At 32.7% G+C, this 12,740-nt stretch overlaps 3 protein-coding genes across 3 annotated transcripts in view; 1 reads left to right on the forward strand and 2 right to left on the reverse strand.

Annotated features, from left to right (window-relative positions):
• Positions 1-2,917: 2,917 nt before the first annotated feature.
• Positions 2,918-5,123, reverse strand: LOC105622744 (ras-like protein 2). The gene is made up of 4 exons (XM_012204157.1): positions 5,019-5,123; positions 3,666-3,753; positions 3,258-3,469; positions 2,918-3,112 (listed from the first exon to the last, which is right to left on the reverse strand). The coding sequence occupies exons 1-4, from the start codon at positions 5,121-5,123 to the stop codon at positions 2,918-2,920; spliced, it is 600 nt and encodes a 199-aa protein (XP_012059547.1).
• Positions 5,124-5,885: 762 nt separating this feature from the next.
• On the forward strand, positions 5,886-6,218 carry LOC105622745 (protein Asterix). Its single transcript, XM_012204158.1, has one exon. The coding sequence runs from the start codon at positions 5,886-5,888 to the stop codon at positions 6,216-6,218; it is 333 nt and encodes a 110-aa protein (XP_012059548.1).
• A 1,782-nt stretch (positions 6,219-8,000) lies between these two features.
• The window catches only part of LOC105622800 (sn1-specific diacylglycerol lipase alpha-like), a 44,109-nt gene continuing 39,369 nt past the window's right edge, over positions 8,001-12,740 (reverse strand). Inside the window, exons 12-15 of the mRNA XM_012204211.1 lie at positions 10,299-10,663; positions 9,016-9,372; positions 8,355-8,520; positions 8,001-8,279 (exon numbers count right to left, since the gene is read on the reverse strand). Of these exons, the coding sequence (XP_012059601.1) occupies positions 8,001-8,279; positions 8,355-8,520; positions 9,016-9,372; positions 10,299-10,663 (1,167 nt within the window). The remainder of the gene's footprint in view (positions 8,280-8,354; positions 8,521-9,015; positions 9,373-10,298; positions 10,664-12,740) is intronic.

Here is a 12,740-nt window from a genome sequence, read left to right on the forward strand (position 1 = left end):
AAGTAACGGAACGAATACTCTAAGTAGTAGTCGTAGACTAAACTTTAAACGTTTAACGTTAACTTAACGTACTATAACTAATAATAATAACAACACACCACTATATATATATATATATATATATATATATATATATATATATACACATAGTTCATACAATTTCAATTGTTTGATTCTCTAATAAAAATCGGTGAATAAATTGATTAGATATTAGTCTAAATGTAATAAATAAGATTAGGATTGTAATAAAAGTTAGAATAATTATAGCAAAGTCATGGAAAAAAATATATACAATATACAAACACACACACGCACGCACGCATATATATATGTATATTTTCCAGGGTGTGCGCTTACATCATTTAAAGTTTTCTATTCATTTTAAAATTTTGAATTCCGATTTTATTTTCGATTAAATTCTTTTTCTTTTTAATATTTTGCGATTCAAAGACTACGCATCTCACGTTATATACGAATTACTTTGCGATTCCCTTGGACTTTAAATGGAATCACAGAAATTATAGGATATAAGAAATTATTATTACTGCGCACACAACTTTGCTTTATGTAAAATATCTGTATTAAAAAATAAAATAATGTTGGGAGATTGGGAGTTCAAAAAAAACATAATAACAATTATTTATATTCATATTATTTGGTTTACAGAAGTTAACAGACAGTAGTAAGTAGACTGAACCTAAAAATCAGTTCGCTCTAAACATTATTTTTACAAACATATAAATATACTCAGTTACAAAAATAAATGGAATTTTTTATTTGATTCTTGGAGTTTTGTGAATGTTACAAGTAACATTTGTAAAATACATGTAACATTCGTATAAATTATTAATATTAAGTATAATAACCATATCATCACCATAAATTTTGTAATTTCTCATAAAGTATCGCGTTTTTCGTAAGCTTATAATATTATTAACTACGTTATATATATTAAAGCTAATATTATTAGTATTATTATTAGTCACACATCTCGGTATCACCAGCAAATTCGAACTTTGACGAAACATGATACTGTGAAAAAGTCGAACGAGATAAAAATATTTCTCATTGTTGGTGAAACCGAAATTAGCTGAACACATTTTCATATCTCCACAAATATAGCATTTTTAACAGACATCGCATCACATTATTACAAGTACCACTCAATAAACAGATAAACAGAAAACAAATTTAGTTTGCACAAGAGGTAAAATTTTTATATTTATAATTTTCATTTTTTCTTCACGTTACAAGAATTATAAAGGATTAAAATATCGTTAAAATTACGTACAATATTATAATTTTGTTTTTATAAAACAGACATAACATTTTAAAATTACATACATTTAAAGCATATCTATATTGGAAGACATTTAATTATCAATTATGAATATATTTATATCGATAATTTATTATCAATATAAGAAAAATATATACTATAAAAATCATTAATTTTATTGTAACATCAAAATTAGGGTCGCAACGTGCTAATCAGAACTTGTGGAGTATATAGCATTAAGATATTAATTAATTGTTAATTATAAGGTCATCTGCATTAAAATTGTTATTGGCCCCATTCTGATTTTATTATTATAATTTGCACTTAAAAATTGCAACCACAAAGGTGCTACATGTAAATATAGAGGTAACTTTAAATAATTTGAACAATTCATGGACATAATTTCGAATAGAAATATTATTTACTCGTTTAATTACTCGATTAATTTATTCATTTGCCAATATTACTGTATGTTACTTTGATTCTCACAATTAGACATTATGACTCAATCTAAAGGAAGAGGAAGAGTTAGAACGCTGCTAATGATAGCAGGAGTATTTTCGATAAATGGCTGAATATAGAGTAAGTTTTGTTATTATAAAACATTTATATCAATTGTTCTGATCGAATATCATATTTTCTCGGATATCATATACACCAATATGATATATGTATATTGCCAGCCATATTGATTCATATGTGAATAAAAATAAAATATTTCAACTAATGTTTCTAAAGTTTTTTTTTTAAAGGTGAAGAGCAAAAGCACATCCTTCATAATTAGCACATAATCATAATTATCTTGTTCTTTGTTATAAAAAAAATATTTCCTTTGTATTTCAAAATGTTGGTCATACAAGTCTATATTGTCATATTAACTTGTGTTGTTTTAAAGTAAAACTTTTCTCTATTTGTTTCAATTTGTAAATTGTTTTGTTGCAATTCGAGATCATTAATCTACCAGACGATAAGCAGCGAACAAAAACAAATATGTGACTCTAGGAGCCGTGTGCTGTTGTTCACTTAAATCCAATTATATCATAATATGCTCTATAATATCTTAAGCAATATTATATCATATTATAAATCACATTTGTAAACTGTTTTAAACTTTCATTCGGTAATAGAGTCATTTATAGACTTTTTCGTAGTAAAATTTATTACAAAAATAGTTTATTTATCATTGGGCTATTGCGTCTAATATTTGTGCAATGCGAAAACTGATCTGCCATATATAGAATGAAAGCTATTTTTCATTATTCTATAAATTATAAATTGGACACAATGCAAAAAATGGCAAAAATTATTTTCTGTCGCATTATAAATAATTACGTTGTTGTAATCGTCACAAAACAATATTGATAATAATTGTTGATAAAACCTTGCCTTCATTATTATTACCAATAAATTTGACCTAAAATTTAATTTATATAATTAATATCAAAATCCGCGTTATTTCCAATTCTAAACACGAAAAAAAATTTTATTTTCGTGAAAATGTAAATTATTTTCTAAGAATATATAAAAAATTTATATCTTTTTGTGCAGTTTTGAATTTATCATTATCTTTTTTCCTGAACTTACCAAAAATATAACCCGATAAGTATGATAAATCCATCAAAATAAATAGTTTTGTTATTATAGCATGCAACACTTCTTCTTATTCTTCTTGTAATTTGGTTTTAGTGGTGGCCGTTCCGACAGTTGAAATTTTCTGACAATTCTCACCAGCTCGTGGAAAGCTTGATCGACGTTCATTCGTAGTTTAGCGCTACACTCAATGTATGGAATCTTCAATTGACGCGCCATATTCTGTGCCTCCTCAATTGATACCTAAAATAAAGATTTAAATGGATTAGGAAAATGTGGGAAAATAAAAACATATAAAATTACAATTATTATTCTCTATAGAAAGAAATATCTGAAATAAAATTTAAGCTGTTAATTTATTTATATATATATAAAATATAAAACTTACACTCCTTTGATGATCCAGATCTGCTTTATTTCCAACCATTAGCATAGGAAATTCATCTCGATCTTTTACCCGAAGTATTTGCCTATGAAATTTTAGTATCTCGTCAAAAGACGAGTGATCAGTGACGGCAAACACGAGGAGGAATCCCTCGCCGCTTCTCATGTATTGTTCCCGCATTGCACTAAATTCTTCTTGACCAGCAGTGTCCAATACTATACATAAATATAGTTTCGATATAATACTTGATTATTGATTCTAAATTAAATCAGGTTTAGAAGAAGTAAATAAACATGAATGAACTCGTGATTGATGATCAGGATTAATTGGATTTATTTGAGATTTAAAAATCTATATGAGCAAAATTAAAAACAAGTTTTAAAATAAATATAGATAGACTTATTCATTTACTATCGAGTTTAGCTGGCACATCATCGATAACGCACTGCTTCGTATAAGAATCCTCGATTGTTGGATCATAATCGGTCACGAAATAACTCTGAAAAAAATTTTACTACAGTGTATATAGAATGTACATTACATTAATTTCATATATTTCATCATGTGTTTAAGTGTTAAGTGTTCCTGGAAAAATCTCATATCTCATACTTTTAAAAATTTGTTATATTTTACATTCATAAAAAATTTCCATTACCTTAAATTATAAACTTTTTCAGAGTTTATAAGTTTTCTTCAAAAATTACAAAATAAAAAATCTTATAAATCTTCTAGAATATTTCAGAATTTTCACACATATGAAAAATTCTAAAAATTCTAGACTTCTGAAATAAGTAATAATATAACAAATTTAAGATATTTTCTAAAAAGTTATAAAGTTATATACAAATGTAAAAAATTTTGAAATTTATATAAACACTGAAAAATTATAAATAATTATATATAAATAATAAAAAAAATTTTCATCAGAAAGAGATGTTTCAAATTAGATCTATTCACGCGAACTAAGTTTTGAAAAGTTCAAGATGAGAAGAATACGAATAATTATATTTTTTACAATAGTAGAAATCACAAAAGATTTAAACCTCATATTTGCTTATCATCGACAAGTTGCATTAGAGGAGGCCGCGGGGGCTCGGAGAGAATTGAAGAAAATGACATTACCGACAATTAATAAAAATAGTATCTCGTCGATTACGTCGATCAATTCGACAACAACGCATTATGTCCCCTTCTGCCCCCTTACGGAGTACGCACGTACGCATTCGAGGTTTCGTTAGAATCGACGCGCCACGGCGCTGCCGCGTATATGACCATATATGACGATTGCGTACGCGCTGTGACATAATAATGCTCAACTCATTCCAAGTGTTGTTTTCTCATTTCATCAAAAGTAACGCGACACGATATCTTGCTTACAAATTTCACAAATACATTTCCCTCTCACCCCGTTATTATTTTGTTGTTTTTATCGCCTTGACTTAATTATCTCCAACAAGAATTCGATAACATGTCGAAAGATAATCAAGATTTCTGAAAGCACGAGAGATCGCATTTCGGTGACAATGACGGAACGTAAACGCGACGCTTTTCGTTCTCTCGTTCGCGTTTTTCGAATGAAAAAGGAAATTCAAATAATCAAAAAATCCCGTCGAATATTGAGATCTGCGAGACGCAAAGAAACGCTTCTGCGCATTAAATCGAAACGCGAATTACTCGCGATCGATCCTATGACAGATGAACAAAATAGATCGTTCACCTATGTAGAATTAGCGGTGGCGAAAACAAATCGATGCTAAAACTTACTTGGATAAATTGTATCGTGATCGCCGATTTTCCGACACCGCCCCCACCCACGACGACGAGCTTGTAGGGCTGCGCATAGCTCTGTCTGTCAGCGACTTTCGACATCTTTCTCCTCTCCCTCGCTCGCTCGCTCGTGCTTACTTGCTCTCACTGGCGCCGCACGCGCGCGATTAAACGCTCATCCCGCGTGCGTGAAATTGACACGATACAGGAGAGACGACTCAGTGTCGCGTGCGCGGAAACGGAACGGACGTTTTTCGCGACGCCGTCCGCCAAGGCTCGACCGCGCAGCCTCGTAGACGAGGCTCACTTTTTATGGTCGGGATTCTCCCTCCGCGACGGTGTCAGTAACGTAGGTTTTACGCTGTTTTGCGAAACAGTCGCGCGTGGCGCTGCGAGTTTCGCGTTTACTTTCTGGCTATTCTCCTTTCTAACCTGAAATCCCTACTAAATTGTGAATTGTGACATTTGTGACAACTCAGCACAACTCGTCAGTGATCGAATTGTGTGGAGTCATTTAAATAATTATTTACATAGTACATCTTTCAAGTGACACGTAAGTATGTTATTGTCCTGTAAACTACTGTGTTTATTAATTAGAATTTTAAATTACATTACATTTGAAAATAATTCACTGTGACATGATAACCTTTCTTGATAAAATAAAATCTTATGAATTTGACGTATAAATAATAATTTATTAAAATAGAAATTGCTTTGAAAATAATTATATATATATATATATATATATATATATTACAATAACAATTATATGCTATTATATGCTATTATATGTTAATCAATTCTTTTGTAGGGAATAATAAAATTATTATTTAGCATCGATATTTTATATTGTAGATATTAAAAATGAATAGTTCGACAGACCCAAGGCGACCGGATAAAGAAGTTCGCTACAAACCACCAGGTTCAAATAATCAGTTACATATGCAAGATGACATGACTCCAGAATACATGAACGTCATAGGAATGATATTTAGCATGTGCGGCTTAATGATGAGATTGAAATGGTGTTCCTGGGTGGCACTTTACTGTTCCTGCATCAGCTTTGCCAATACACGAGTAAGCGAAGATGCCAAACAAATCCTCAGTTGCTTCATGCTGTCGATATCGGCAGTAGTGATGTCTTATTTGCAAAATCCTCAGCCTATGATACCACCATGGGCAAGTGCTATGCAGTAAATTTTTGTACAAATTTAATGTTTTGCACAGCTTACCTTAACAAATTATTTTGGTCTTATACATGAGTGCAAGAAAATTTCAATAGAATAATTAAAATAGAATAATGTTTATATTAGAATGAATGATTATTATATATATTGTATAAAGAATTTTCTTATAATGTACGAATGAATAATAATGAAATCATTTGTAATAATTTATTACTCAGTATGCAATATTGAGTCCTTGTTACATTAATAATTTTCGGAATCATTTTATGATCACTCAATATTTGAATAATCTATTGCATATACACTATATACAGACGTAGCATTTTTTTCATTGTTTATTTCTTATAAATAAATTTATATTATGTATTATATTAAAATTAATTGTATATTCTATGAATTTTCCCTAAGGGTACTATATAAATAAATATTCTAAATATGTGTGTGTGTGTGTGTGTGTGTGTGTGTGTGTGTGTGTATGTGTGTGTGTATGTGTGTGTGTTATATTGACTAGAATTTAAATGCCACCTGGTGCTTTTTTTTACATAAGTACAGCGACAAAACTCGAATTCTTAAGAAAGTCGCATCTTTGAACTATGTAATCGCGAAATATTCTTTCATTCGCACTAAGTATCATCATCAAACTCGAGCAACTTGATTAGAGTATATAATATTGGGTTGTCCAGAAAATTCGTGCCGACTAACCTATAATTTAATAAATGTATACTAAGATTTAAATCTTCTGCGTTTCAATTTTCCTTCAACATCGGCACGAACTTTCCGGATAACCCAATAAAAAAATGTATTGATGATTATTACTGCGATTTGTACATTAAAGTATGATGTTTTAAGAATAGTAAAAAATTATATCAAAAAATTATACGGAACGTATGCGAAATTTGATCTTCATTTGGTAGATTTATGTTTAAAAATATATAAAAATCAATGGTCTCTTTGTAATTTTAATAAACGATATTAATACAAAATAGGCCATTACTGCAATATGTTGCAGTACATATTTTAATCTTAAGAGATTTAAAAATTGTTGCAGAAATGCTTTTCTTTCCGATCCTAAACGAGTGGGGAATAGATTTTCTGATATGGAATTTGAAAATTTCCTCAAAAAGATAATTTCATATCGTGTTTAGTTTCATTGATCAATTATTAAAATAATCGCTCGATTATTTTTCAACATTGTTCTTAGGAACATGCACACATATCCTCTTATCATTGATATTTCTAAGTAATCCTATTAGAAGAAGTTGTTCTTTGTAATTGTGATTACAATAAGATTACAAAATTCTCTCGTAATATCTCTAGTTGAAATATTTGTATCAAGATAGGACAATAATTGAAGAAAGTACGTCTGAAAACTTATAAATCGAAAATGAATAATGAAACGTACAAAAAACGTAAAAGTGTTTTAAAGATATTGTAATTCTAGATCTTCACACACATCTGTTAGAATACCGTTTGGTTTGATTATTTAAGAAATTTGTAAATTAAAGAAAGAAAAGGAAGTTGGAGAAGAAAAATTTGGCACATGTATTTAAACATCTATTTCTGACTACTATTATCGTATCTCGTGGTCCTCGATTGGTTTTATTTCAATTCGCTGAGTTAACGTCATTTTATACGTAATAAATATTCTTTTTAATCGAAGTTAAAGAGAATCAAACCATACATGAATCGCGAAGAACGAAATTACTTTATTTCTTTTATCTCGATTGGTTTTTTTACTGAATGAAGACCTTCGCAATCGCATTGATTATGCCTCTTCATCTAGAATCTACGACTAGACGCTGCTCTCTCCTCGTCCCACCAACGTAATGGGATACACGTATTTTTTCCGCTTAGCGTTGAAAAATGGTGAATTGTGCTGGCCAGGAGTCGGTGTGGGCGATAAGCCTCGGAGAAGCGGTAATGAGGCGTCACCGCCCACGCCGGTAGCATCGATTCCTTTCTTCCATTCAGCACCTAAATCCGTGGCCGGTGCCATAAGTCCTTTGCACTCTGGTGAACTACGCACACTGAGGAAGACATCATTGCTACTATCACGCTGCCCAGAGGAATCCTGAAAATACAAAGATACAAACTTGTTATGATTGTAGAAATTATTTTTTTACCGCAAGATTTTGAGTATACATACCTTTGCTTCGTAGAAATCCAAACTGGAACCGGTCTCTTCCTCGTTATACTCCACTTGTACGCGATGCGAAGTACGGGAGACTCTCGAAGAGTGTGAGGATGTGTGAGTTGACGAATTCTCCGACAAATCGTCCCTGCAACACGCTGCTGTGCATGTTCGTTGTTCTCTGAAAGATATATTTATTTATACGAAATATGAATATATAAATTCTGATGAAAAAAAGTTCAAGACACTTGTAGGATAGATTTTTACTAACTTCATTAAAATATTTAGTAGATTGATGTATGCATAAAATCAGGTCTTATATTTAAGACTTTCTTAAATTGATCTTCAGATGCCTACGAATTATTTTATTGATTGAGCGTCTAAAGATAAATAAGGAAGCCTTAAATATAAGGCTTGACTACGAATACATATATAGAGTAATAATTACAGAAGAATCAATCCTATCAGAATTAAGAGCGATTTTTGATATTGCAGGCTCAGTTTCACAATTCATTAATTCTTAATTGAGATTTAACTCATTCCTCATCTCTATCTAATGCTAAAAATAGTTTAAACTTCGATTATAACCGTGAGTTATGAAACTGGGCCTTAGAAATCTTTTCTTTGTAAGAGATAAATTAAATTTTGGCTTCTTTAATAGTAAAAAGATATTCACCTTCTAACGATAACAGAGTCCCGTCGTCTCGGGACCGGCGGCGGAAGACCGGCGGCGGCCAGACTCTTGGCACTCTCGTAACTCGCCTCGCTGTTGCCACTGCTACTGCCGTTATTACTGCCTCCCGCATGCTCCCCCGTCCTCAGGAAGTAGTTCTTCGCTGAGAGCATCGCGTAGTGCAGATTATTCTTCAGATCGTCCGCCGCCGTCGACAAGTTTCCCGGGATCTTGGGGGTGCGTCGCATTGGCCTAGGTACCGGGACTACCGGCGACGGCGGACTGCTCGTCGACGCTTCTGACAGTGTCTCCGGTGTAGCCAAGGGTGCCGTACGCGAATCGTCCCAGCGACTCGATCTTCTTGCCGGGAAAAGAAAAGAAAGGGTGAATTTCATCAGCAAGGAAAAGACCTGATCATTTTTCTATTCACGACACAAACGAAGTTTTATAAATTCGTATCAAAATCCAGACGGCACAAGTGTCCTTACGCGTCTTCTCGGACCTTGCGTCATTTGGGAACACTTCCTGCGCGACTGTGATCTATTGGGATTTATGATCATATTAATGCGATAATTTTGAAGTGCACGATATATATATATATATGGTGAGGATTCGGATCTAAGCGAGAGAAGCGAGAGTGAACGAAAGCGTGAAATGAAATTACTAGATCTGAGTGAAAAGCGGGTGCGACAGGTGAATTATTTTTTTTGGATTGCTGATATCTCTCTGCTCAATGATCCCTATGATTAAACGCTTCCCCTATTCATTCAAATATAAATAAATTCTTTAGAATTCGCTATACTTTCTTATAAAAATCTACTTTGCCTTTGCATTAGAGATATCTTGATTAATCTGAATATGTTCTGAATAAAATCAATAATTTCGTGTTCAGCAATTGTATTTTTATTTTTAGATGTCCAACAAAGATATGATAGCGTCGTCGTGCTGGTGGCCAGAGTTCAACGTCATCACTTCTATCGCTGCTATCAATCTCCTCTTCTTCGGGATTCGTTCCCGTAATCCCGATATTAATCCTTCGCGATCCGGAGCGGTGTCTAAAATGTTTGAAGAAAGAATTTTACAAAAAAAGATCGCGTAACCAGCTATCTTGAAGGATACGGTCAACAAATAATACTAGAAATAGTCAATTAGTAAAATTCTTTCTTCTGATTAGTCCAATCAAATGCTTCAAAGGAAATGAGACCAATTTCATGACATCAATTTCGATCGTTGATTATCGATGCTGCCGGATCGCGAAGGGTTTTAAATGGTTTCATCATCCTTACGGTTTGCCGTCTTCCAGCCTGGGCGTGTTGAGTAGCTCGCTGGCGAGGCTGACGTACTCCCACGGAATACCTCGGGAGTCCACACTGAGTTCACGACCGGCCTGTGGTATGTCCGTCGGGCTCTGCAACGACGTGAAGCTCGTCTCCAGGCAGAGCCGGTGCGGCGGGGTGCCGGCTAAATTGCCCAAATGATATCTGGTCGGGCTGGATGGCGACAACAGGGCTCGCATTTCCTGCTCTTGCAGCTCCAGCTCCTGGATTTCAATCGTATGATGCTCGCGCGCCGTCTCCGACGACATCTCCGTCGAGGACGCGTGTCCGGACACTAGTCGTTGTGGTTTCGCCGGTCCCAGAGTCGTCACAACCTGGCACGACGCGAGCCACGACGTAGGATACAATCGTACCTCTCGTTATAGAGTGTCGCGAAACTACAGGTACAAATCTCGTCCACGAATTTCTCGAGCTCGAAATCGATTTTCCCTTAGCAAACATCTCGTTATGTTTCTCTCGTTTCAATTTTCTACCTTGAATTCTCACTTGATAATTAAATGTCACGTGAAAATTGGAACAAGTTATCTCTCTAGAAAAAGAGCAAGAATTCGGGAATTTGCCATTTTATTTTTCTACATTGAATTTTTCTACATCTGAATGTTTCGTAAAATTTTACTTAAATAAATTTCTTGAGTTTGAATAAAAGAAACAAGGATATGCCATTTGCTTATATCGATTTTCAAGAAATCCATTTTCTATCACTTAGTACTTCTATCAATTTATTTATAAGCGACATTTCTTTGTTTATTTCTAAACCTACGTTGCTATTCTAACGTTTCAAATTCATTTTTCAAATTTTGTACCTATAATTTGTCGACACCCTATGCGAACTTCTTTATTTGTGTGATTTTTGTAAATAAATATTTTCATTTATCCATTCTTTTTTTCTTTTACTTTTATTAATTGTTTAAATACTATTGTATTAACTATCTAAACAGAGTATATTATTGTCAAGAAATCTTTATATATTTATCAAGATTTTCTTTAAAGCTTTTGAAAGCAATCCGTTGTAATTTAATTTTGATGGCCATCGTCATTGGAGATAGCTAATATCCGTGCTTCAACCGCAAATCAACATGAACTCAATTAGCACAAGAGGCGGAAGTAACCGCGAAATGTTTAATGCGGATAATGAGAACATAATCAGAATTTAGATGATAAAGTCGATAAGATCCCAAACGGAAGTCTGGAATGAGATATTTATTTCTCACTTCGTCAAGCGTAAATTTTCCTAATCACGAACTCGACTCTTCTTTTTATCTTTGCATCAAAGAAGTTAATCTGTCTAACAATTTTAAAGCATTTACGCTCCGCTCAACGATAAGAATTGCCACATTATCCCGATTTTTCTTTTGTGGCAATGAAATTTTAATCTTTCATGTCATGTCCAACGAAGTCTCTTTTTGAAAAGATTAATCCCGAGTTTTTTCTGCTTAGCCAAAGTTCATTCAAAATATTCATTCTTCGAAAAAATTTATTTTTAACTAAGTCTTTTAAAAAATGTTTCTCGTATTCCTATGATTTTTTACAATTTTATAGACATGGTAAAATATTTTTCGTGAAAGAGTAAGTGAACGTTTAGAAGAGCTTCTTATATCTGATATTTGTTAAAAAAAATTATATTTCTTCTTTATATTGTTATCATATTGTTATCATATTGTTACTAATACTATTAATTATATTTTTTTCATGTTTTTATTTATAGTATCTATATATTTTGATTTTATGAGAAAAGGTCTGTCATCACAAAATAAGAATTTATTTTTATAAATAAAAATTAAGAGATAAAAGCTACCTTACGTATATCGTAAGAATTTGTTAACATCTTACTAGCAATCTTTTAGAGTTTGTAATAAATATACTTGCTTGTAATAAATATACTATAAAATGATATTGTTCATATTAATTAATTATTGATTGCCTAAGTTATGCGTGTATGTCACTTCCTAAACAGTTATCCTTGCAAACATCAATCGACGCTACTTCCTATTGTCAATCACACCTGTTCGATCATAATAGTCATCAGCATGCAGATACTCTCGCCAAACTCTATTCTAGAATCAATCAGGCCAATCGACTCTAGTCGAGTGTCGAGTGCACAATGAAGATATCATCAATCATGATGCGCATGCATTTACGTGTATGCGTGTGTGTATGTATATGCGTTCTCGATTTATGATTACAAATTACGATCAATGTTGCGTCAGGAAGTGCTTACCCCTTTTGTCGGAGCGCAATAATTGAATACCTCGCCCTGAAATTGATCAAAATCTCGGATATTTCGGTTTAATTAGTACTTCGTATACCGAAATTTACATTAAACCATGACGCGAATCGAATTATTCCCGGTTTGATTCCACATTCACAGAGAATATCATTTCACACAATAAT

Source organism: Atta cephalotes, assembly GCF_000143395.1.
Source record: "Atta cephalotes unplaced genomic scaffold scaffold00048, whole genome shotgun sequence".
Classification (NCBI taxonomy): Eukaryota; Metazoa; Arthropoda; class Insecta; order Hymenoptera; family Formicidae; genus Atta; species Atta cephalotes.

Excerpts from the sequence above, each read along its gene's own strand:
- LOC105622744 (XM_012204157.1), bottom strand. The coding sequence starts at position 5,123 with ATGTCGAAAGTCGCTGACAGACAGAGCTATGCGCAGCCCTACAAGCTC. Across the intron at positions 3,754-5,018 it reads TCACGATACAATTTATCCAA|AGTTATTTCGTGACCGATTA; the intron begins GTAAGTTTTAGC and ends AATTTTTTTCAG. Across the intron at positions 3,113-3,257 it reads ATCTGGATCATCAAAGGAGT|GTATCAATTGAGGAGGCACA; the intron begins GTAAGTTTTATA and ends TCTTTATTTTAG.
- LOC105622745 (XM_012204158.1), top strand. The coding sequence starts at position 5,886 with ATGAATAGTTCGACAGACCCAAGGCGACCGGATAAAGAAGTTCGCTAC.